At 42.6% G+C, this 26776-nt stretch overlaps 1 protein-coding gene across 1 annotated transcript in view; it reads left to right on the top strand.

The window, feature by feature from the left end:
- Positions 1-26776, top strand: part of GluRIB (Glutamate receptor IB) — a 251623-nt gene that overhangs the window by 166845 nt on the left and 58002 nt on the right. The window contains exons 3-4 of the mRNA XM_014353259.2: positions 20544-20671; positions 22080-22209. Of these exons, the coding sequence (XP_014208745.2) occupies positions 20544-20671; positions 22080-22209 (258 nt within the window). The remainder of the gene's footprint in view (positions 1-20543; positions 20672-22079; positions 22210-26776) is intronic.

The following is a 26776-nucleotide window of genomic DNA, read 5'->3' as shown; positions in this document are numbered from 1 at the left end:
TCATTCGAAGAATTCTCGCCTGGAGGAAAAATAAATGAGACCCTGTGGTTGCATGCACAAAGAGTATTTACAACGTTTATCGTGTTTCTCGTCGTGGATAACACACTTTTACTTGAATACAATATCCCTACCAATAAAAATTTATGCATGGAAAATAGCTTAAAATTTACTCCTCAGCGTTGTTTAAGGATCAAAGTTATTCATTGACAGATATTTTTAAAGCTTATAAAAAATGGGCGTTTCATGTGTTTTAAAAAAAAGTTATTTTTTAACGTAAAATTACGTGCAGCACATTTCTCGTACATGTTTTTTGACAAAGGATTCAAGCGCACCCACTTTCATTACTTGCTCTGATTGGAAAAATATCTGCGCCCATCTGTGTCAATTTTTCCAATGTGTTACAAAAGGATTACATAAATGACAAAATAATACTGTTTCCCAGCATTGTCACAAGTGCTTGGTCCAGATTTATATGTCGATAATCCACCATTCGTTTCGTACACCAGAATGATAAAGCGAATCTCAAAGAATTGTCCTCACCATTTTTCCATCGATCGACTTACTATGATGTTGGATCAATATTGGAGGTGAACAAAAGTGTTGTACATTTTCCGTAAATTTGGCTGATTAATGTTTTCTTACGATAAAACTAGAACCGTCACTATTTTAAGTTAATGAATAAAAATCCATTTAACAATAATTATGAGAGGTGATATTTTTTTCATATTTGAATTTATGAATACCAGATTTATTGGGAGGCCATCTAATTTATTTTTTCACGCAAAAAGCGAACGAAGCCTGAGAAAATAAAAATCGTTGAAAAAAACTAGATATCCATTAACAAGGTCGAACGCGTTTCCGCTGAGCAAATAATTCCTCCAATCCTCGGTAAAGTAATACAAAAAAAAAAAAAAAAAGAAAAAAAATCTCCCAATCGTAGAAATGAAAAAAAAAAATGAAACGATGCCTGGCATCCCCGTATAATTGCATCAAACACAGACCTCTGACCGACCGATCGATCACCAAGGACTATCATTTCCACAACTTGTGCATTCATAGACACACCCCCGTGTAATATGAAAATATGCAAGCACGGTCTCGTCCACCCCTTTTCTTTCTCGAGCAAAACACAAAAATACACTGCACGCAAGCGCTCTCGACAAAAGGAGGAAAGAAAGAGCCGAGAGCAAAAGAGAGACGGACGCCGGGGACGTGGGCTCAAGGCGGGCGCGCGTTTTGAATTTTAAACGCGTGGCTGAGAGTCACTGCAAAAAAATGCATGCGTGTCCGTTGTTTTCGTGCGTTCATATATTTGTGCGATTTTTTTTTTTTTTTTTTTTTTTTACTTTTGGTCTCACTATCCATTTAGCATGACAATAATCGCAAGGCTTTAATTTCCAGGGAGCAACGCTTCAAGTCGTGTTTGTTTTTATTTTCAAGTGAATTTTTTTTTTCCCTTTTTTTTCCATTTCTTTATTTCACGATAAAAAGGATTCGCAGTATCACCAGTGTATGTATATAAAATCTCTCTACACGCGATACCAGAATACAATACATACCTACGCATGATTTACCTGCACCATAAAGCGAATGGCTGAAAGACCCATTGTTAACGTGAAATCAGGGTGTCTCTCGACAATGGCAAGAGGGATTAAACCTACTACCCTAATTAAACTGGAAAAGCTCGCAGGGGTGAAATAATGCAATCGCCTCGGCTCGGATTGAAAAACCAACGGAGCCAACGCACGCAGCCATTGAGTCGAAAAACGTCATCGGTGCCATTTTTCTCATTTCCATGTTGACCATTCAATGCACCGTGGTTTCCATTAAACGTGTCCAACCACGTTACACGCACTCCAAACTTGTTTCCACGAAATGTAAAAATCACTCCCTCTCCAGAGCCGAAAAACAAACAGGCAAACGCGCGTGTTTCAATTTATTCAGTCTCATTTGGCCCTTCATTGTTTTACACGGTATCAATCAAATTAGGCTGCTCGGCGTTCGCGAATAATTAAACGTGCGCGACTTTGCGAAACGCAGTGAGAGAGAGAGAGAGAGAGAGAGAGAGAGAGAGAGGAAAACAGAAAAAAAAAAAAAAAAAAAAAAAGGAGGTAATTGATGTTTGTCCTGTGCAAGCTATATTCCCCTTTTTCGATCCACAAACATTAATCTTGCCTGCAAAATTGAACTTTAATTAACGTACGAACGAGCAGTGGAACCGAGGGAATAATGAAAAATCAACGAGTCCGAAAGTTCGGATGACCTTTTTTCTTTCGGAAAATTTTTTTTTCTCTCTTATCCACTTGTAAAGTTCGGCTTCGAAACAGCCGTCCGCTCTTCGGCGATTGGTTCGCGAGAGGAAACTCCAGGGTGGATTAAAATTTTCCCCCGAAGAAACTTCGCAATACCGCCGCGGGAGAAAAAGTACACTCGAGACCGACGCCCTTTTGCTCTGTTCCGCGGCCGTGTGTATAACGTACAAAGCGCGGCTTAAGGCTTCCCCCCCCCCTTTTTTTTGCAGTAGTAAATTTTCTTTCGACTAATGAATGGCCTGGTCCTTTATACCGATGAAATAATGAGTCTGTGGTCCGGACGATTGAAACCACGGGAATTAGCGTTAAGGGTCGCGGTAAATGATTGGCTCTTTTCTTTCTTCTCGAGCTCGTGCAGGCCACTCGTGATTTTTCCATGGCTAAGTTGTAAAACGCATTTTGGACTCTGATGCTGGTCGATTGTTGTGGACGATTGAAAGGGCCTCGACGAGATTTTCGAAATCCAGTGGCATTCATGCTTTTCAATGTGCTCGATCGAGTGTATTCGAATTTTTCCCTCCTGCCCTCGTATCGAGCCATTTTACATTCGGTGAAATTCGTTCGATAGCTCGAAAAAGGGAGAAACTAAAGTAATCTTACCCCTTTTTCCGAAGCACCTGGGTACTTTGTCCGATCCCCCATCCCACTTTTTTTCTCTTGAAACCATTAAAACGCGTTTTCTGGGCTATAAAATCGCGGCAGTGGCCGAAAAAGAAGAGAGCAACCCCTCGCATAATTTTTCCCAGAATCCCTCGTTATACGAAACAAATCGAACGAACCGCTGGCTCCCAGTTTTTTTTGCCTTTCATCGGCTCGTTAAGTAGTTAAACGCCGACCGCCAGCCGACCCCTTGGGGACAAATGAAAAAAAAGGGGAGGGGGAAGCTGTGAAACCACTAAAAATACTTTGTCGATTCCCTTTGGAGGACTCGTTTTTTTGGGGTGGGGTGGCGAGGGTGGCTATCGCTAGTCTCATTTGTTTGCAGTGTCCCGAGGGTTGGGAATGGATACATGTGTGCATACGGAAACGTACGGGGGTTGAAATAATTTTTTTGCTAGGAGACGATAATGAGAATGGAAACGATACCAAAACGCAGGGGTCAGTGTTGTTCGTTTGGTTGAAAAAAAACGGAGGACAGAGACGAGATCGTTTGAGTTCTCACCTTTTAATAAATCATTATGCAGCGCCGCATAAATGATTGTTCTTTTAGACAAACTTGCACAAGTGCTGTTTCGTGCAAAACTTTTTTTTCTCAAAAAAAAAAAAAAAAAAAAAATTGATACGTGGCGCAGGATTTCGTATAAAAAAAACAAAAAGGCACAATAGAATATACGGAATAATTTGGCTAACAACAGCCACGCGAGAGAGAGGGAGAGGGACCAAAGAGCGATTTCTGTAGAGCCGTGGTTTATAAATGAAGGGTGGCCGTAAACAAGGAAAAAAGGGAGAAAAAGGAAAGATCAATTACAGCCGGTGTACACGCGTGTATGGGCGAGCCAACGACAAGAGGGGGCGAGAAGAAAACAAAGGAATAATAAAAAGGGCGACAGCTAAGAAACAATCGCGCAATAAAAATAAAGAGGTCTAACAAAGGGGCCCCAGGCGTGGGATGTGGTGCAGTTAAGGGAGGAGCAAAAAAGCGAGAGGGTGAAAAAAGGAGGGAAAATGGAAAGTTACAGTGGAGGAGCAAAAGTAATGTCTCGTTATCGCCACCAGCCTAGCTCCTATGCGAGTGTCTCTCTATAATTATAGTGTCTCCCTGTGAGCGGCTAATCGGAGGACGAGGACGATGCTTGGGGTCCTCGATTGGATTAACCGGACTAGGATTAATCCTTTTATTGGAAGTCTAGACCTGACGTACAGCCGTTATTTTTCCTCATCCCACTACCTCTGGATGCTCCTTTTTTTCTCCATCAATTGCTCGCGAATGTCTTACCAGGATGGTTTAATTTGATGACAGTTACGAGACTCTTTTCTATTTTTATACCACCGTAAGGTTGAAAAAGTTTGCTCCAAGACGTCATCGTCGTTTCATCTCTTTCTCTCTGCCCCTAAACGACTTTGGCTCTCCATCAAGGTTGCACAAATGACTTTGTCGAACTATCCATTACTACCTACGTTCGTTGCATTATTAGTAGGGACTCGCTCAAAATAGCCTGTGCCACTCAGTACCACTTTGGAAAAACATTTCATTACAACTTCAGACGCGGCTTGTCAAATCAAGAGTGCCTTTGGTGTCCTTGATTTTAAGGACAAAGAAACATGTGGTCGCCTTGTGACGAGCAGGACTTGGGAGGGAAAATATTGTTGCAGTAGAAAATTTTCTGTGGGGATAATTTTTCTCTTAAAACAATAATATCAAACAAAAAGGGAGCTATCAAAATCATAAGGCTTTTATCGCGCATCGATCGGTATTCGTATACACAAACCACCTTCAGCTTGTGAATTCGAAGGACACGGTTATTGGATTTTTATTCGCACGCCCTGGCACATAAACGTGTGCCTACATCGGCATCTTACGTGTAGCCTCATGCATGCATTTTCTCCTCAGCCACGAGCATCAGACGAAAAGCGTCAGCTTGAGAGTCTCGACCCCACCGTGTGTACGTACATACATGAATACGTATGCTCACGATGGACCGGGAAAGATACTTCGTGGATGTACGTGGGAAACGAGAAAAGGATAATATACATGAGTGTGCGCTGACGACGTTGTAGCGAAACGTGTCTCGAAAAAGCTCAGCTGTCACGCTAGTATGGGACAAAAATGAGGATCGGGGATGAAGAGGCGGCACCGCGCGTTGCCGAGGGAGGGAAAGGGGAGACGAAAAGTGGGATCCACCGTCCGTGCAGTTGGGCCTATTGTGAGTGAATATTTCAGGTGAAACGAGGCGTCGGAAACGTTAACCTAGCGATTTACCGCTGGTGAGTCAAGTTTCTTCTGGAGTTCTATTTTGGAGATATCAGCCAAAGGTGTGAAATTAAACATTAAGCGTTAAACAATAACTTATTTTAACGAAAATACCTGAGCGAAATGAGTCGTAACTGATACTGTCTCTCTGCTGATCAGTCTCTCGTGAGATTTTTTTTAAATCGGCCTGAAATCCACAAGTACCACGAAATAATCCAGATAGAGCGCACGGAGAGTCAATTTATTACGAGTCTACGTACCAACCAGCCAAACCCCGGGAATTCAAATGGATGGTGGAAGAAAGCCAGATAGTGGTTAAAAAAAAAAAAAAAATGGCACGAGGTGTTCGCCCGGGGGACAAATCGAATCAAAATCGAAGCTAGATGTGCCGGTGAAACACGTACAGCGAGGAGTGATTTCGTTATGCGTCTGGAGGGCCATCCGTCTCTATTTGACTAAAGGGAAGGAAAAAGCATCCCCTCCCGAAACCCTACCCGATCTTTTCCATCCCTTGAACTTTGTTTTTCCAGCCCCCTTTCACACCGCCACTCGTCAAGGTGATTCACGGCCCGTACGATAAAGTTCACAGTGACATTTCTTGGCTAACTCTGAGACCGCTTTGTGCGTTAATTAATTGGCTCGTCAAGGAGTCAAGAGCTCGAAACGCGCGTGCTTTTTCATCTTGGAGAGAAAACGCAAACGAAACACGAAGAAAGCAGCATTTGTTTATTTTTTTCTCCCTTTCCCCCCTCCCTCCCAGCCGCTTCACGGGGAAAAACTTTTGTACTTACTCCCCCGCAAAAACGCCCAACTCACCCCATCGTCGATCGGGGACCAAACTTTTCAACATTCACCCCGCGGCAGTTTGGAATCGCTCGATCGATTAGTCAATCCGCAGTCGTGCGTCAGTTCCCCGTGTACCTGTGCCCTTTCAACTTTGTTTGCCTTCCTTTTGCTCGACGAAGACGACGAGAGAATAACGTCAGTAGCAGCTACTCTTTCTCTCTCTTTCTCTCTGTTCCTCCCAAGGTTGCAGCGGAACTCACTTCTGCGAGTCCGTCGAGACACGCTCAAACATGTAAAGCAGACTTTGCTCCTCCAAATTTACAAATCCAATTCCGTCGTCGTCCCTGAGAAGTTGGGATGGAGGAAAAATTACGTGCGCCCAGGTGAGCGAGTTCCTTCTTCTTCTTCTTCTTCTTTTGGGATTGAAAGGGAAAAACTAACACGTGAGCCCGACACAAGGGATGACACCCGAGAACTGCTGCTCGTGCCGTTGGTTTCCCAAAAAGCTGGAGGGGTGGGCCCGAGTGCCAACGGTTTTCTGTCTAGCTGATGGTATTAAAAAGTGCTCGGAGATTGAGTTTGGAAGTAAAAAGTTTGCAGTTTGAATTGAGCTTCGAATGATGGGGTGATTCGATATTTGATTGTGTTCTTTGGGACGATGTTTGCTTTGCTCCGGTGCATACATATTGATGTCTGTACTTGATACCTGTTGAAGTGGAGAAAAGGACACTCAAAGAAAGCGAACAAAAGAACACGAGAAGAAAAGTTGAAAGGTAATACCTCTTGCAAGGATCTGAATATCTTATTTAAAGGACTTTTAAAGACTTCAGAGTAGTATTGAACTATTTGATGTCGATAAAAGACTTTGGAATTTTTATTGGGATTTCAAAGTGTGCAACTCATCAGCCTATAGGCATTGTATGCTTATGAAAAAAATAATTTCGAGGAAAATATGTGAATATTCAAAGGTGAGTAAGTGATCAATTTGCTTTGAGAGGTGGTACGGCAAGTATTGAGTTATTGAGGAAGGAGGATAATTGATACCCTCCTCCCTTGCTATTTACGGATTTAACTCTCTTCTGCGACAAACTTATACCAGGGCATCAATTTGAGGAACTTTTTTACGCTGATGAATGAAACTTGGCAATCTTCTCTCGGTGCCTCAGCTCCGCGACCAACATTATTATCCACATCATCTTTTATTACCATGGCTGCGAGATCCTTAACTGGGCTTACTTTTCTTTTTTTTTTTTTTTTTTTTTTTGTATTCTTCACACAGTTTTACCCAGCTTCTTCCTCCTTTTTCCCGGGAAGATTATCTTCCTTGTCGCTTATGGAAATTTTTTTCTTTTAGTTATGAGCTGCGTTATAAAAGTTTACTCGGGTGTTGGAAAAACTTGCTTAATTTTCCTTCTCGTGTCTTCCTTCGCGTTTCGATCTTAATTTTGCTTTTATTAAGTGGTTAATGGCATCGAGTTTCTAGTATCCGGGATGTTGATTACAAAGATTTTTCATTTCATTAAAACAAAAAAATCACTTTATTTTGTATTTTAATTCACCTAGTTGAAAAAAAAAAAGAAATATTTTTTAATCACTTACTAAATTAATTTAGTAAGTTATTTGCGTATTGAGAAATCCCGGTTGGGGCTGAGAAAACAATTTTTACCCACCAAAAAAATCCCAACTGTACCCCGCAGCCATTCCCACCCCCGAGTTATCTCGGCTAATGACGACGACGATGAGGTTCCCTTTAATTTTCCTCGGGGGAAAAATCGCTCGGTCGACTACGACATTTGGCAAGTAAAGCGGGCCGCTCGGGTCGCGCTCGTTAACGTTGCGCAGCGTCAGCACTCCCGTGAATCTCGGATCGACCTGCTTTCCCCCTCCCGTCCGTATATACTCCCCGAAAAAGAGACGAAAGCAACGACAACCTTTGGAAATCAAAAGGGAGGCTTTAAAACCTTTTTTTCCCTCTTTCCTTCTTTTTTTTTTTTTTTTTTTTTGTTTGTTTCAACACCCCAGGCTCGCGTACTGTATATATACACGTAGGGGCTGGGGGAAAAAAATGGCGTAGCAGTAGGTCTCCGTAATTTCGTTTGAACAACTGATGACCGACGCTCCTCTTTCAGGTGAAGGAGGATTACCGCCTTGCGTGTGTGCTCTCTTCATCCGATCTGTGTTCCTTACACTCGAGCCTGAAATTAAATTCTACGAAACCAACATTGTAAATGAAAGTTGTGTAAGGAAGCTCCCTGGTGCCCGTGCAAAAGAAAAAAAAAACTGTTCCTCGATACTACGCGTATATTGCAAATAAGAGCGTCCTATTACCGCGAATGGCCCAACTTTCGAACAAAACGCATCAAGAGAGATGGAAGGAGGGAGGAGCGTAATGCACACCAATTATCCCAGCCGGGGTTTGTTTTGCGCAATTCAATCGGTTCCTCCCCTCATTCCTTACCCTTCGACACGCAAACAGATATAGGTATGTATACACACGCAAACTCCTTGGGGAACCAAGGGCGGCAGCAGTGGCTATCATAATTATTGTTGCACGGAGCCCTGGACTTGCGAATAAGTATGCGCGGGGAGGCATCCGAGTGGATGAATATTCGAGAAAGGTGCCCTCGATACCAGAGCCCGAATTTAACGAGATGCCGCTTCTGTCCGCGATGTTGTTGCTCGCCTTTGGGAAATTCGATCGGGGGAATCGTCTCGAAGGCCATGCATCATATAGCTGTCCACAGCAATCGATACTGCGAGTTGGACGCTGCCCCAGCTGCACTGTGTACTCCATACAGTTTGTATACGTATACAGGTTTCCATCCCCCGGACTTTGGTAATAGCGTTCGGGTGAATCTGTTTATTGGCCGATGCTGGTGCTCCACGGGGTTGAGTAATTGCTTTGAGTTATAATTGAGTACGAGGGCCAACTCGATCGTGAATGTATTTGAATACATATTGGCCCGGATATTGTGGACGTATAGTTTACATGGAGCTTCCGGTGTAGAATATGCCATTGTGCCTGAGTTTGGTAAAATTCCCTGTTCCAACCAAAAAAGCTCTTTGAACAAGTACCGATAAATTGTTTTTATGTTAATAGCATGGATGTAAGGCCGATTTAAATACCATTTTGACAAATTCCTTATTAGAATCGTATTGTCCGGATGGAAATCACTCCGAAGCTGTGAATAGCATTTGGTGTTTCAACATCAGTTTTTTGTGACATTATGACCAATTGCCTATGTGAATATGTAGTATCCTAGTGCAAATAGTATTTGTAGGATATTCCAAGAGCCCATTACCAGAGTTGTGGAGTCAATCAAAAAAATAATAATTCATCTAAACCACCTTACTGCCCTCGACAACATTTTGTATGTTCCAACACCAATTTGACTCACTACTCACTCTTTGACCAATTCCTCATTAAGATTGAATTTTTGTATCATCTCCATATAAAATGTATACTTGGAGCTTCATAGCAAAACGACAAAGTGAGAATTGCAGCAAAGCTTTTTCAAGCCCCGAGCAAACATTTTTCGAATCCAACATCGATTTGACGTGTAACCCCAAAAAATTTCCAATCCAATTCGCGAGATCATGGATTCTATAGGGTGAATAAATTGTCTAAAAGCTCATTGTCAGAGGTGCGTGAAAAAACTTCCCCCCAAATCCTTACCAACTTTACGAGCTATCGTAGGGAAATGAATCCGAATACACGAGGGCAAAAACAAGCGGCATCGATTCAAACAACTAAATTAACCCTCGGTAACGCGCATTTCGCGAGAGTATCATTCAAATGACCGCCCGCACGGCTGACAGTGACACATTAGCGCGCAAAGTGTACACCCACGTACATCCATCCGGCCGCATATCAAATTATACGATACACCGAATAGCCATACGTACATATATATAAATATACCTATATGTTATCCCAGTCATCCACGCAGTATCCGTTTCTGCGTATGCACGTGTGTTGACTGCACATACGCGCGAACACGTGTACACCAACGATGATATTGAAGCTCGACTCTGTTGGCACGATAGCGATGGCGGGTGGTGGTGGTTGACATCGAATCACCGGTTTTCGATCGTTCGCATTTTGCGTCGCGCTGCACGCGACTCCAAAAGCCGTCAACCCCAATATGCGTGTACGGCAATTGGTACGTACATATAGAAATATACTACGGGCCTAGGTGTGGATGATAGTGTAGCGTCAAGTACTAAAGTGATGCTATACGAATTTCCGCGATGTACGAGTGAAGAAGAGTCCATTTCAAAGAAGCGCCATTGCAAACGTTGATCCGATTTATATATACCTACCCATCGAGCAATGGCAAATTGGCATTTTTTTTTCTCCCCTCGGAAAGACAAACTCCGGTGGTGATGGGACTCGAAACTAATTTGCAGTTGGAATTTCGAGGGGCGATTTAGAACAGTGCTCCAATAACGCGGCTTTTGTACGATGGCCGTGGTTGTCCGTCGGAATGAATAAGTTTTTTTCTCCACATCCTCGTGTTTATACCCATCGGTTCTTCGAGTGGCGAGCTTATAGTGAGCATTTGATTGTGAAAGCTTCGCTGCTGCTGGATTTTTGCAGATTAAGATGGTGGAGAGGGGTTGGAGCACGTCTGTCATACCAGTTGGACTCGTTATGGTTTGGCTTTGGAAAACCCGTTTTTAACGATGAAAATGCTTTTTCTTCTAATTTCGACGCTCGCGGCTGTACCACGCATTTGACGAGGGTTGGAAACGTCAATAGGAAATGTTTTGCAGGATGAACCTCTCTCTCTCTCTCTCTCTTCTAGCTTTTGCAAAAATCTTTCTGTCAGATGCAAGCCCAGAGTAGGTTGCATGATTTTTTTTCACACCAGTGGGCGAGGGCGGCTTATCTTCGTTACGAGCAAACCCACGGAGTAAAATTTTTCCATTCGAAGGCACAGGTGAAAAACAGACGGTTCTAAACGCAGATAAGTCCGTTCACGAGGAATAACGCTGGATTACAATTTCAGATAATTAATCAACCAACTCGCGGTGTTGTTTGCATTTCGGATGATGGTACAGCAAAAAGCCGGGAACAATATATTTGTGGGCGAAAACTTGCCACAGCGGGTCGTTGAATATTATTACTATACGTCATCAGACAACGTGGGGACATTTTTTTTTCCTCCTCTCCAAGTAAAAAGCGCATTTACGCCCAAAAGCTCCCTCGTAGTTCTTGACTTATGAAAGCGCACTCATGTATACATGTACGTTTTATGAAAATACAAGAGAGCGCCGACAGAGAAGTGGAAATCTTTCCCAGCCAAATGGTTGCGCAACTCCCGGGAGAACTACGGATGTGTATACGTGGGAGCACCGACAGATGTTAATTCGACACTTGGGGTATTCGATCGGGCCAGGTAATCCTGGGTAAGTGTGTGTAGTTCCACACGCTAAGGGATGAAAGTCGAAGGAAATGATACCAGCAGTACCGGAGGTAAAACCGCGCGACTTGATGGATGAAAAGGTTGATTTGGAGGAGCGTTGTACTCCTGGATCGATTCGTAAACTCGTTCCGACACCCCTGAGTCCGTACAGGTTGGTTCATTGAATTTTTACGTCTCAAGTGTAGCGCAGACGCATCGGAAATCAATTGCTTTTTTTTCCGTATAGTTCTCACACTCAAATTCACCGTAAGACAAAACTTTTGGGCACTCGTAAGTAGTTGTCCGTGCATCCCAAAGAGTGGTGACCTCAGCTGTGACGCAAAGAGATAGGAGGGCAATAAGGTGGAGAGGAAAGGGGTCGGGTGGAAGCGTTTGACAAAGCACGAGGACGTTATCGCGATAATCAGCCGATCGGAGGAACTTTGGTTATTACGAACTTCAGTTCGGTAACTGAGTCGCGGTTTGTGCCCGATAAATTGATAATCCAGCGAGCCCTGCGCCAATGGCTGTGCATATACTTGGCTTTGCACAGCGCACTCGCCAACAACAGTGTAGTGTAACAATAAGTAATTTACCAAGTGCAGGGCACGCTGCTACTGCTGCTGTGTAACTTACCCGGTGAATGACGATATTAGAGTTACCCCGGACGCAGGTATATCGTGGTACGTATTGTGGAACCCGTGTGAGGGGAGCGAACATTAATAGTTATTTATTCTGTAAAACATACATTTTTTCGTTTTTTCATCGAAATTTCAGTCAATAAGCAGTGAGGAGGTACGATGTATTTAAACCTCAGAGTTTCAAAATAGTTTTCGCATTTAATTTCGTAACTTAAAAAGAAAACTCTTGATAGCCGAATCACCACTAACATACACTTTAACATCGATTTTACCAATAAACATTTGCCAAGATGATTTCATTGGTCCAATAACCATAAATTATGTATAGTTGAGTAAGCGTCCGTTTTCTTACACATGCGGACGCTCTACTCCTGCCTAATGACAGGATCGATCCTATTGTTATTATTTGTAAGTGGGAAGATAGATTTGAGAATTAATTATTAGTATAGGTAATAAACCTTTCTTAAGTCGAAATAGCTTCTCATAAATTATACAGATTAGAATAGGTCGTCTGAATTATTTGTCATTGGTTGATGACTCGTCTTACCCAATTTGTCTGTTTCTACTTAACTACAAATACACCATCAGACAGTCGGGGCGCGTAGCACATTCTTTTCATCACGAATCGTAGTGACAACAAAAGGTAAAACAAAAAAAAGTTATAAAGCTCAACTTTTGTGTCGTTAATTATACAAAATTAAAACTAGTTGGGTAACTCCCACTTTTATTAATAGTAACTATACTGAAAAAAAAGAAAAAAAAAAAAAAAAACACACGTATCATTTATTTTTCAATTAACATCCAATCGTGTCGAAAAGTACGAAAACACAGCCATGATGTGCCCGCGAAATAAGTCACTGTCTCCCCGTACAACCATTACCGTGCGAATTATCGTACACACGTACTAATGCGTGCACGAGCACAATAAATAGAGACAGCAGCGTGGGCGCACGCACCGATCGAGTGGACGAAAAGGACGAATGGGAGCGCAGGGTGACGGAACAAGTCGGCCGATATACGCCCGAGCCTAATGGCCCGTGAAGCCGAGTTGGAATCAGTTGTTCTCCCCTCCACCCCTCGCGTACACATCCATACCCGTGCTGTCCGCCCATTTCACGGGGTAGCTCAATTACCCTCTTTTGTGTAATATATATTCTCAACAAATGGCTTATTCGCCGTATCATCCTATAGTTCTCGCTGCGATCGACATCGGCCGAAGGACGCAATATCCTTGAAACTAAAGCCCCGGTAAAAAGCTTAAAACGCCGAGCAACGAGAGCTGATTCATATGTATATCCGATGAACCGGGGGAAAAACAAGGAGGGTATAAACAAGCTTCGTGCATTTCATCGGGGGTCGGTGGGGTCGCGCGGAAGAGCAAGTCACCTTTTCGGTGAAACGTGACGATAAGCTCCGTTGGAATAATTAGAAACAGGGCCGAGGATTTTGCGGCTATCGTGAATTCCAAGGGGTAAAGGGGATCGGATTATTACTGGAATCTGGGCACCGTAGGATTCTAGTTTGATTAATCGCCATGCGATAATTGGGTTTGCCGTAAAACGGGGGTATCGGCCTTACTTCTCTATTTACCGGTGCTCAACTATACACGGGCTTTGTCTACGTATAGCGTTGACGCAAAAAACAGGCACCATCCTCGGCGATAACAAACCCTCACTCGGAAAATTACACCGAGCCTTTGTCAGCGCAGTTCAGCGCGTATGTACATTAGAGCTAATGAAATCGCGAGCTCGCGTAAGAGCCAATATGGGCGAGCTTGGCGAAACGATGAGGAATAAAGTGAAGCACGGAGAGGAAGAGAAAAGAACTGCCGGCTGGCAAAGCCGCTTAACAAGCGTCCCTAAAACTCTCCGTCGATGTCAAAAAGGAGGAAAAAAAAAAAAAAAAAAAAAAAAAAAAAAAAAAAAGGGGGGGGGGGTGAGGAACGGGCGCACGCAGCGAATGGAAAAGGAATGCCAGCCGATCAATGATTCAGCGAGAGATGCCGCATCCATCGCAAGGAGAAAAGGGAAAGAGCCGTACCACTAACGACGTTTGTGTGCGTGGGGGTGCACTTAGCCAGGCTCCCCCCTACCTCGTATACCTTCTTCGATTCTCCGTCGCGTTCACTTGTACGTGTGTAAGTGGAGAGATGCAGGGTGCAGGTTCGCAAATCGTCTTTGGTAGAATTGCTCTGCCGGGCGAGTTCTCGAGGAGGAGCGGAAGGCCACGCTGCGGTTGATTATATCGGGCCAAGAGCTTGGCTTTGGAGGGGGAGAGGAAGAAGAATCGCGGGGAATGAAAGGGAGCCCTGGTATAAGTAGGTTAAAAGAAGACCCGAGCTGCAGCTGTTTGATGTTCACGAGCGGACGTCGGAGATGCGAAATGACGTGGCGCAATGGTTGAATGGACGAGAATCGCACGAGTGGGGAGATCTTTTTTTTTCCCTCCTCGCGAGATATGTAGAATGAATGTTATTACCACGCGAAGCGCACAGATATAACAAGAGGAAAATAGGCAGGAGCACTGCTCGACTCAAAAAGTGACGAAATAAGAAATAAACGGCAAGGAAAGCACGAGGGGGGGGGGGGTTGATCCTCTTATGCCAAAGTCTGCCATTCAGGAGCCGGCGAGCGCAAAAATCGGCTTGGGTCGCGTGTCGAGTGCTCGCTCGCGTTCGCCCAATGTGGGTACACGGCAGATTATCAAACGAAGAGCATCGTTTCGTGCCACCCAACAGGACGCGTAAGGAGCTTGCACCCACATATTTGTGCCAGCGTGGAAAAGAGGAAAATTGGCTCTCGACGTTAAAACACGAGGGTATATATGTAGCCTGTCGTCGTCTGGTTTTTCCGTTCCCCCGCGTTTCAAGAGGTAGGAGGAGGAGGTGGAGGTTAAAGGGAGGGGCGATCGATATCGGCTGCCGCTGTGGTTATTATCGCGCACGACCGCAGGAAGATATAACGCCTGTCCCCGGCAGCGCGCAAACTTCGGCGCCATCATTAGCACAGCGTACTACCACCACCGCCACTGCCACCATTACCAGTGGCGTCCCCCGGCGCTGCATCAATGACAGGAGGCCAACGAAGATGAAGATAGCATGGGTGGTAGAGCAGAGAAGAGGGAGCCTCGCTCCTTGTGGCCTGCCTTATTGTGCCCGCGTGTATGTACGTACGACTGGTATAATAACACCGTGTGGTGGGGGGGAAGGGCACGATAACTTGTTTAGTTGGTGCCGATACGGGAGTCGATAATTCCGTGACCATCTGCCACGAAGCCTTACTTGTATCGTGTGTACACTGGTGCACTGTACGCGCGAGAGGATCTCCATATTCTCGCGCGCGCTCTCTCTGTGTTATGTATGCATGTACAGGCAAGCCCGTGCGATATCGTGGAAAACGTGATACGGGTACTTTTGGGTCTACGTGCGTATATATATGTATATGCGGTACTGCATAGATTGGCTGCAATGATGCCTCACGGAGACCTTCTTCGCTCGCCTTCAGACCCCACCGCCGGCGACACGTACTTCGAGTAGATAATACCGTACGCACCGTTTTACCTGTACCTCGGATACACGGTCACTCTCGTGGCAAAAGATAGTGGAATAATGACATAGTTATAATAGTTGTAACTGTGAAAGGATTTAATGGGAAGTGGGGCGTAAAAAAAAACGATTGTGATGCGAAAAAATTCGAAGGTCTGACTATACGCGCTCTTGTACTACTGATTTACATTAAACTCTCATCTTGAAGAGGTATAACGATAGATACACGTATAAAATAACTTTATTGGCATACATACGAGGGTAAATAAGTTTGTTCTGTTTGCTAAAATCCCATGAGATGACTGTGACACCTTGTTCAGTACTATCATTTGACAAAAAAATGCGAGTCAAATTTTAAGTTGGGGTGAATCACATGGTTTGCATTGCATTTAATTCTGTCAACCCAAAGACTTGGCTAGTTGGAACCAAGTGGATACGTGCTGGATGTTATCATTAAGAGTATTTGAAAATTTCGTCTTGCAACGTTATAAATATTTATCCTTTTGAGAAAAAAAAAAGCACGAGTCGCGAGTAAGGAGACACGAATGTAGAGCGAAGAGGACCGTGGACGAGCAAGATCGGACCAGTCCGAGGTCTGGCAAATTTTGACAAATGCTACCACCAGTATATGTAGGACTCGCTCCTTCTCTCATGTTGGCTGGATCATAAATGACGACGTGATAGCTATAGGCACGTGCAAAGGGAACCATCAGCTGCAAAACTTGACCAACCACGTGGGTATCATGCACAGAACGCACCAACGTGTGTGTCCGCACTGACCAACGTAGCAGGCAGGCAATGGTAGTAGCCGAATACTTGCAGTGCGTGGATACCTACGTCATCAGTCGAGCCCATTATGCTCATGAATATAAATGGGAGCAGGAGAATCGGGACCACGATAAATGTTGACCTGACTAGTTATATCTTACTGTGGGGTATTCATTCGTGTGCACGCGCACGCGTTTACCTACTGATGTATGTACACGTTCTCCATCGCTCCGCCTCTCTCTCTCTCTCTCTCTCTCTCTCTCTCTCTTGGCAATGGGGTGCATAAACACATTAGTGTGTGTGTGTGTGTGTGTATACTGTACAGATATCAGAAGAGACTAAGAGATGGAAAGGATGTGTATGACGAGCGTCAACCGATGAAGGTGCGACTTTGGTGGAGTTAAGGGTACGACTTTTGGAAGCAGTAGTTCAACGAGTTTTCGAATGATTGAGGCTAAAAAGAGATAATGAAAAAGGGATAGCGTAAATGGTTATTTTACACAGACGCGTACTGTGTGTACCTGGGATGATGCTCTTCTAAATTATTTAAATTTCTCCCCGACACCCTGTGTGTGCTACCTGAAAGCTTTTTGTAATTTTAACCGTAAAATTAGGTAGCTATGTACTTAGCAGCAGAAATGCTTATGCGGAAATGTACTTGTTAATTGAAAAAAAAAAAAAATAATAAAAAATAGATTTTTACATAAGAACTGTTTTATTATTATGAATTGATGATGTGGGCACTTACAGAAGTAAATAATATCTAATTGTATGTAATACTGAAATTTGCATCATCACGTTCTCATGATTTGTTCGTATGCGGTATTTGCATCCAAAATGATATTCAATAGCAACTTTATTGCATAATGTACCTCCACTTATTTATCAAATATTTAAGGAATGAAGAACATCCTATCACGATGATAGCATAGCTAAAACAAACTTATTTTTTTGCAGTCAAATAAGTTCACTTTCAATTAAATGAATAATTTTACTAATTTTATCTAAACAACGTTAATAATTCCTTAAAATAATATATTTGTTTGGGATAACTAAAAATACATTCTTTACGGAAACATTCCATCTGCTGTTTCAAATACCTCTACAACATCTTACTACCTCGAGTCTCATATACGTGGCTACAGAGTTGTCCTCGCGAGCTTAATTATCTGTGGTAGAGTAATCTGGTAAATAAAATGAGTACCAGAAATTAAATATTTTCATCGTCACAAATCTAAAGAGTTTTTTTTTTACAAAATCACGTACTGCGATTTGTACGGATTCCTACGAGCAAACAGATCAAGAGGTATTTTTGATTAATTTTTAAATGCAGCTGTGAAGAGGATAAATTTAACGGCTGATTTTTTACCGCAAAACGTTATTACGTTCCGTACGAGGATTGAAAATCAAGTGTGAGAATAACTCGAATATTCATCAAGATGATCGTATCTATGTATTATCGCAGAATTTTTAATTAACCGTGTTTTTACGAGGAACTAAAACTCCTCGCTGCGCATTTTTTTTTCTTTTAGAAATAAATATCGCTGTTTTTTTGTCGATTCGTGTATGCTCGCAACCTAATTGGCTGATATTATTCATTGGTTTCTGGATTAGCGGCTATAGCGGCCATTTGATTTTAAAAACGTGTTATTAAGCTGCTTTACTCGATACTCCGATATTTAGTAGACGTTTTTTCGTGCCACGCGCATAAAAAGATTAAAAATGCATTAATAAATTGAAGTTTCTAAATAAGAAACGTAAGAGCAAATCAATTTTTTTCAATTTTCCATTAAAAAGCTCGTTATTACTGATTACATCCTGTATAACACGTCGTTTTTTTTTTTTTTTTTGTAAACGTAAACCCACGAACGAATGAAAAATTAAAAAAAAAAAAAAACTCTTTTGAAATGTAAGGTTTTGCGCGTAATTCGATGTCGAAATTTCCAGCAGTAGCAGCGTTAAATCCTCTTCCCGCTAACCCAAAGAGGATTTTTAAGGTGAAAAGGGGTTTTCCGCAGCGAAGAGCGGACAAATAGCATCTTACCTGAAAGATCGAAAAATAGGATCAAGCGGGCAGGGCGTAGGAGAGTGCCCTCGGCTTCTGTAGCCATTTCGGCTTTTATTCAGCCCCGTGCAACGGTACTTCTCTTAGCTAAAATAACCACAGTGAACTTTTTCACCCCCCCCCTTTTTTTTTGTTTTTTAGCCAAACGAATTTATTTGCCTTGCAAATGGTTATTTTTCACTTCCGCACTGGAGCTTTTACGTGGCATGTGCTACTGATCATACCCATCCCTCTCACTGCTTCTTCATAAACAAAAATATTTTGCTCTACATCGATGCTTTTTTTCTTTGTACCAGCCGAGAGTGACCTCAGAACTTGACGTTATAGTATCTATACGAAACTAAATACTTCCACTGTAATAAAACTTGCTTGGTTACTTTAAAAAATGTTTCAAAACACTGGTAAATGAAGTTGCTTTTCCAAAAGAAAGCAACAACTTGACACAAACAAATTTTGTACCACACAGTTTCCGGGAATAAAGTAACAGTTCTCTTTCAACGTACAATCCTGTTTATTTACTTGCAGTACAACTGAAACACGTATAATTAAATTATTTAAAAAAAAAAAAAATAAATAAAGGAAAAAATTGTTACGTAAAGCATTTAAAAATTCACCAATGCCTGGTGATAAATCTCATTCGGTCTGACAATTTTCAGTGTCCATACGGGGTCTTTTCCTTCCTCCCAGAAGCAAAAAGAGGACACGAGAACTCCGTGTCACTCGGCGCACGCGAGCTGCGTTTATTAATTCGGAACGTCACGCTACGGAGCATGGAAAATGCTACTCCAACGTGTATATATATGCCTCCCGATCGCACGCAGAGTAGGTGATGGGGGGGGGGGGGCGAACAAAGAAAAAAGGACTCGCCACGTTTATTGCGTTAGTTGCTCGGCGAGTTTGAGAGCGAGAGATGGGAAAAGTGAGCAGAGGGAAAATGCCACTGTGCACAGTCTCCGAGGAAACGCCGGTGTACATACCGGTGACGCTGGCTTGTGTATATACACATACACAGACAGCCGAGTTTTCACGCTGCTTGTATGGGCACTCTGCAAAGCGACGGCTTGATTTCGTTAAGGAGTTTTACGAGCTTAATTGAATCGCGCCTAATTTACTTTGTTCCCCCTAACTTTTTTTTTTTTTTTTTTTTTTTGCCTCACTATTAATAGCCTCGCAGAGTTTCAGTAGTCGTTTGCCGTTAGCGGGACGTAAGAGTCGATGCGAATAACTATCGCGCGAAGTTTATACAGCGGCCTGGGTCGAATAAGAGCGTCTTGGTAACGCAATCATATGGTCACTTTGACCGACTCTCGCTAACAGTAAAGTTCTCCTCCGTCCCCTTCTGCGCCATTACCATCTCCACGACCAAACAATGGAGGGAGGGTGGCAAAAGTAAAATTTCCACCCGATATAAAACAGACCGTCATCGTGGAGGTGGAATCAAGCGGAACGACAAATGTGCAGCTTCTGTAGGAGCGCCTTGCCGAGAAAAATATCGGAAATTGATGTTTAATAAAAGCTATGGCAGCAGCAGTAGCGCCGACAAAGAAAAAAAAAAAAAAGCACAATTGACACGTGACACTTTGCACGCAGTGTACGAAACGCCAGTGACGTTCGTATACGGACGTGTACGTTCGCCTCTTGTTTACGAGAGTGTACAATATTTTTTTTTTTCTTTTTCCTTTGCAAAAGCAGGGAATGGAATAAAAACAAAAACCAAGCACCGCTCGCAGCTGCTATGGAGAAAAATAAGGAATAAAATGTACGAGGAACGCTAGCCGTGCAATAACGGCGATCCGCTTACGTGCACTTATGTGTGAGCTTGTACACACGCGTACAGCTCGAGGGAAGGAAATAAAAGGCAAAAATCGGGGCTGGTAATATACGCGGGTGCAATTTACCTGTCCTTCCCGTGCAATGCGAATATATCAGGGAGCCTTTGTCATGTTAATTTGCCATGACGTGCAGTAAAAAAAAAGCCCGTTTCCCTCATCTTTCCTTATTTTATTGCGTATTTCATTATGTAGGTATTACATGATATACAAAAGACTAGAAATCGTTTATCCTTTACTGTACTAACGACCTTTATCTCTTTGTTTGTGCCTACACAGTATGCGATCGCTTCGCCCATGGAGTGTACTCGATGATCGGAGCCGTGAATCCCGACTCCTTTGACATCCTGCACTCGTACAGCAATACTTTCCAGATGCCATTTGTCACTCCGTGGTTCCCGGAAAAGGTAAGGCGCTTTTGTCGTACACGTGACTCATGTGTGGTCCGGTTTTGCTAGAGATCCCAGAGCAGCTGAAATGTTTTTTTTAATCCAGCGTTGAAATTATACTCTCGATTGAAACTTATCAGCCGTACGTGTGAAATGGTTGTTTATTCATCGGGAGGTAATCAGATGTAACAAGATCATGACCTTTTTTTTTCTTTCGTTTCGTTTTTTTTTTACATTTGAATATAATCAAAGAACGTTAACAACAAGTTATGAAGATAAAAAGAAAATAAAAACACGTAGTCGTACACGATTCGATTTTTCTGGCGTTTACCGATCGCTTACATATTCATCAGTGCTGCGTTTCGTGTTCGTTTATGAATATTTTAAGGAAAAAATAATGCAACGATTCTAATGCTACAAGTTTTTCGTTTTTTTTGTTACATCGATTGTTATTTACAATTATAATTGCATCACATGAAGCATAATTTGAAGTTCCATACAGAAAAATTTCGTGTCAACGTGTAATTGTAATTGCTCTTGGACAATCAATAACATTCCGTTTAGCTCGTCGTTTCGTTTCATTTACCATATTCATAAATAAAAAAAAAAGAAAATCCCAAGACAGAATTGTCAAGGTGAGCTGACTGCTCCATAAGAGTATGCTCATAACCAGCACGTTTAAAATGATAATTTCAGCAAGTATAGTCGATTGCTCGCGTTTTGTCACACTTGCCGATTCGGGAAACCGATGATTATTCAACATGCGCAAAGGACACACACTCGAAGCGACACTTTCAAAAGCAAAGATTCAGCCGACGTCAGCTGTTATCATCGTTACTCGTTTCGAGTTGCATAAATTCGAGCATCAAACCACGAGCACCTATAATAAGCCTCTGGTGGCTAAAATCGGCCATTCGAGAGACGCGCAACTCTCCCCCCTGAAGACACATCAAAGTGGCGGTAAAATTAGCATTTGTCGCCGAAACTTTATGATTGCGCGGCTGTACGCGCTATTTGCTGGGAAACTTCTCGAAAGCCTCGCCAATTACAAAAAAAAAACAACGAGCCTTAGCTATCCGTAGCCGCGCCGTCAATCGTTGACTTTCGTTTTCAACTTTAGGGCTTTTGGCTCGTTATGGCTGGTAATTAGTAGTTGGCCCGTCGATGAATGGCACCAGTACATCAGGCATAATTCCCAAAGCCTCCCAACGAGTGGACGCTCGCGTGAGCGAACAAACAAACTCGGGAGCTTATCTCGCGACGTTTCGCGACCTCGTGGCCATGGAAAGTTAGGCTAATCTATTAGCACGCGGCAATAAACACGCGCGCCCCGTCCCCGGGATTAGTCGTATACGGTGTACCCACCGAGAAGAGGAAGGTAAAATCTGGATGGAGATTAACCGGGGACTGTGTGTCTGTTTCGCAGGTCCTGACTCCATCGTCCGGCTTCCTCGACTTTGCCATAAGCATGCGGCCGGACTACTATCAGGCCATCATCGACACTGTGCGCCACTACGGCTGGAAGAAGATCATCTATCTCTACGACTCGCACGACGGTGAGTTTTTATTCTACTCGTATATATCAATTTCCTTCGTTTAAAATGGATTAATATACATGGAAAATAATGCCCTACTTTTACGTACGAAGCTTTTTTGTACAGCTTACTTGGGAGCGAGACAGGTTACGACAGTACTCACTGAGCCCTGTTAAAGTCCCAAGGGTCGTGTGAACACTACACTGACACCCTGGACTCGATCCCGCATCATCGTAGCTTTTTTGCGTTTTACGGTATTTATGACTAGGGCTCCTGCTGACCTTTTATGGGTTGAATTATTGAGCTGTTGCCTCGTTGGGTTTAAGGAGCGAGGATTCGTAGTGCTCGTATATAGTTGGGTAACGACTTGTTTTGCGTGTTCAGGAGCGCACATGAATTTTAGATGGACGTAAAAATTTGTGGATCAGGATTTTCCAAGTGATTGGGTGTTTTGGATTGTGCAAGATTTTTTTTTTACATTGCAAAGCATTCGTAAGTACAAAAAAGATTTTACCGCAGGACCTTAAGTTTTTACTAGAGTAAAAAGTGTTTATCGTTGGTAAACTGCTTCAAAGACAATAAATACTTTTGTCATTAAGCTTGTGTAAAATATGTCTTTTTTTTTATTCCTTCGGAATAATTTTGCTATATACTCTTTGTAAGCCGTGAAAAAAAGATTTTACCAACCACGCTTTTGTTTTGTTTTTCATTGTGTACGCAGCTAAAAAGATAGTATGTAACAAACCTACAAGTTTTTTACACAGTACAGTCATAAACTCGAGTGCGCATTTTCACTTTTACGTGATCAGCATAATGTATTATTATACTACCACATTTATTATGCTGGTGTAAAATAACTTAGTTGCATCTATTTTTTTTTTCAACCTTGTTTACAATGTCAGCTAATTACAATTCAAAGTGAAGTCATTGTATTTCTATGATGTCAGTTATTTTTAGTCACCTGGTGTGAGCAAAAAATAATTCCAAAATATCCTAGCCAGAAAAATTAGGTACTCTTTACATAAAAGTTCCATCATAAAAAATCTATAGACGATCCTTTTTTCCCACACAATCTCATTGATTGTGCCATCCATCAAACGATTAGTCCTTTCAGGTGATCTCGATCCATCACAGCTACGAGTTTTTTGATAAAAAACAATTTTTCTCCCCCCAAAACATCGCGTCTCGCTCAAAAGAAATCTTTTCAAAACCAAAATCTCTTCCGAATTCCAAAGGAGTAAGAGAAAAAATCATTCCTCCCCCAGCCATTCCAAAGAGTAATCACCACACGTCTCCGAGGACTCAAATTCCTTGGCCCGTCATCCTCCCACCTCCTGCTCCTCTTGTATTTCTCAGCCCTCCTTCTTTTTACAGCCCCTCGCCGTCCAAGTCTTTTACAAGCTCACCCCGTCTCTTTTTTTTTATCACAGCTTCCTTTCTATCCTGCAGTTCTAGCGCACTTTTACGTCCACGCTGGCAGCAGCGGACTAGCTCCCCTCATACTCGAGGAACGAGAGATAGGAAAAGGAGAGATGAAGTAAAAAAAAAAAAAAAAAAAAAAAAAAAAAGAAAGTAGTGAGCGTACATGGATACTCGTGGAAAGGGAGAAAGCCCCCTTGGACTTTCAAACGATTATTGCATACTAAACTCGCGGACGTATGACTTTCTTTCATCCCCCGAACTGGCGCACGAATTCCCGGTGGGGCGATGAGGAGAGCCTCGCAGGGAAAAAATTGCGTTATGAAAACGGTAAGATTGGAATATGCAATTTTTATTCGTGGTATCGGAAGTTTCCTCTCCAGCCTTCCCTTTCTTTTCCTTGAATAGGTGCAGGGGTATCTTTTTTTTTTTTACCGGTATCACCACAACTACTACTCTTGTACACGATAAAGTTCGAGGATCTAGGAAGTGGATGCATATCGAGGGAGAAAACCGAGTCGTGTATACATTTACGAGATCAATTTTTATACATGCACGAGGTTGTGTGTGGTTAAAACTTTGTTTTTCTTTTTAGTTTTCAAGACGTGGGTTTCCTCGCCTCTTCTTGGCCTAGTTTCGAGAATTTTCTCTGGAAAAAAATTGTAATTTTGCAAAAAAAAAAGGACGCAGCATGCGGATTCCAATGCTGACTTTTGCACGTATAGTGGTATCCTGAGGGTAATAATGAATAAAGTTTCACAGGTACGAGAAACGTACGTGAGAAATTTGGTTTATTTTTTGGGCTCTTAGTTTCTTAGAGGCTTCTTTAAAAAAAAAAAAGAATCTTCTTCAATACATATAGATCAAACTAGACACTTGACAATATTTTTCTCTTTTCTTCTCAAATAGTGTCAGCAGTGGCTAGAAAAACCCTACATTATCGAAATAACGCTTCTTTTTGAGATAACACCTTTTTCCTCGAGCCATCAGTACAGAGAATCGTTAGGGCTTAGTTCTTCGCATCACGTGGAGATAAGAATAAATTTTGAAACAAGATAATCAACTTTTTATTGTTCGCCTAAAGTTTGAATTTTAGAGTGATTCAACACGAAAATCGTTATGAAAAATCGGAGGGATTATTCTTGGATGAAACAAACAAAATTTCTAAATATTTTTGTGTAGAAAGATTAACAAATCATGCCAAATATCATCTGGAGAGTGGTAAAAATGTTTGGAAAAAGAAAATCCACTTTACCAAATTCAAAATCATTTTTTTCACACGAAAACTAGGATAATAATTTTCGCAACCTGATCTCATTTTCCTCCCACGCGTGAGCGTTAATCGAAAAAAAAAAAAAAAAAAACAATAATAAACGAAAGCAGAGCTCCCGAAAATTAAAAAAATCCCATCGCAATGTATCAACGGAACCATCATCAGCACGCTCCGTACGCCCGTGCACACAAGCCCAAGGAAATGAAAGCAGCGACGAGGTCGGACGAGTAAATACTCCGCTCGTCTCTGCTCCTTCCTCCGGCTACCACCGGCATAATACATATACAAACGAAAGCCGAAAATGCGAAACGTTTCAACTCCCCGAGAGATTAACGAGGCTCCCTTATGGAATTTTCTCCCGTGACCACCCTCTGATTTATCGAATAATACACTACCTTCTCTCACCCCCCATCCCCCCTTCCTTCTGCGTTAATCCGTGCGCGTTGCCGATGCGAAAACGTCCGAAAAATCGTCGCTCTTGAACAGCACGGCGCGTACACTCGATGACAAAGAGCTTTGCTCTCCTCTTCTCATGCCTCGCTCGTCGTCACCAACGATGCCAGGGATAGCTGACAAATAATAACCTGGCCCTTCCGGCCAACTCAAATGAGAAAATAGCGCCGTCCATTAATACGAATCAGCGCTGAGCGATCTTTTCTTGAGCTCTCGGTCTTTCTCATGACTCCCCTCTCCGAGGTGTTCGTGTATAAGTATGGCTTTTGTAAAATCGAGAGAGTAGGCGCTTCTCCCTCGCAGCTCGTGTTTTTTTTTTTTTCCCTTGTGAAAGCCACAAAGTAGCCTCCTCCCATGATCCTTCAATTTGATAAGGCGAGCATATAATGATAGGTGTGCGTGGTGTACATGATATTTCCAAGGGCCATTGGTCGGTGGAGCGCGTGAATGCGAGGGACGTTTTTACACCTCAAATATAAACTGGAAATTTATTTCTATATATCCGTGTGGGGTGGCGTTATGTACAACTGTTTACGGCCGCTGTATGAGCTTTTCATATTTTATCTCGGGCAAATAGAGCGTGTTTTGAATACGCACCCCCCCTCCCCTCCCCCTCGCTCCACCCACTCGTCCTCTCGCGGTGTTATTGAAAGCATACCATTATACGATTCGTATATTTTACCTCTCCGAAACGGCCTGAATGGATTCCCATCGGATCCACCGTGAAATTTATTTCTCCCCCAACCCCCGCCTCCTTACCTTCGCTAAGCAAACACACGTGCTTTTCGAAACTAAACGCGAATAATCACCGGTGAGATGGAAAGTTAAAAAATAAAAGATAAGAGATTGTCACGACGGTGGGGACGGAGTGGGTACGTGTGTTTTATCTACGAGGAAAAGTCGTGTCAAGCGGAGACGATGGGGCATTTTTCGAGCGGCCGCGTCAATTAGTGTTTATTGTTAAATTGCGCGAGTAGGTGCCGCACACATTCTTACTTAACGGAGGGAGCCCGCGCGTTAGCGAGCAAATTACCCACGCGTGGATTGTGTTTTCGATCGGTGGCTGTATGGCGTGCGAGTTGAGACGCGGGACCAATAGCGTGGCTGAGATTCGAGCGTTTATTTGTCACGCCTCGTAGGACAATAACATGTCTTTTTTTTTCTTCCTCTTCTATCTCGAAGTTAATCGCTGTTGATTCTAGATACTAGATCCATTTTTTTTTTTTTTTTTGCTACGCATCAATGGAAAAGTAACTAACGCTCGCAGACTTGGGGACGATTTCTTCAGGGATTTTTAACCATTTTATTTTATTAACCAGGGATTTTTAATAAAGTATGTTTTTTTTACTGACAAGATTTTTCGTTTATCGCTATTTCCAATAAAATGCTGAGAAAAAAACCTTATTGGTTGTCGAAGCTTATTGTTAAGTATGTGAGTACTTT

This window comes from Copidosoma floridanum, unplaced genomic scaffold, assembly GCF_036245765.1.
Source record: "Copidosoma floridanum isolate Cflo_tuat_1 unplaced genomic scaffold, Cflo_Japanese_pri ptg000020l, whole genome shotgun sequence".
Lineage (NCBI taxonomy): Eukaryota > Metazoa > Arthropoda > Insecta > Hymenoptera > Encyrtidae > Copidosoma > Copidosoma floridanum.
This window is presented reverse-complemented; position numbering and strand designations above follow the sequence as displayed.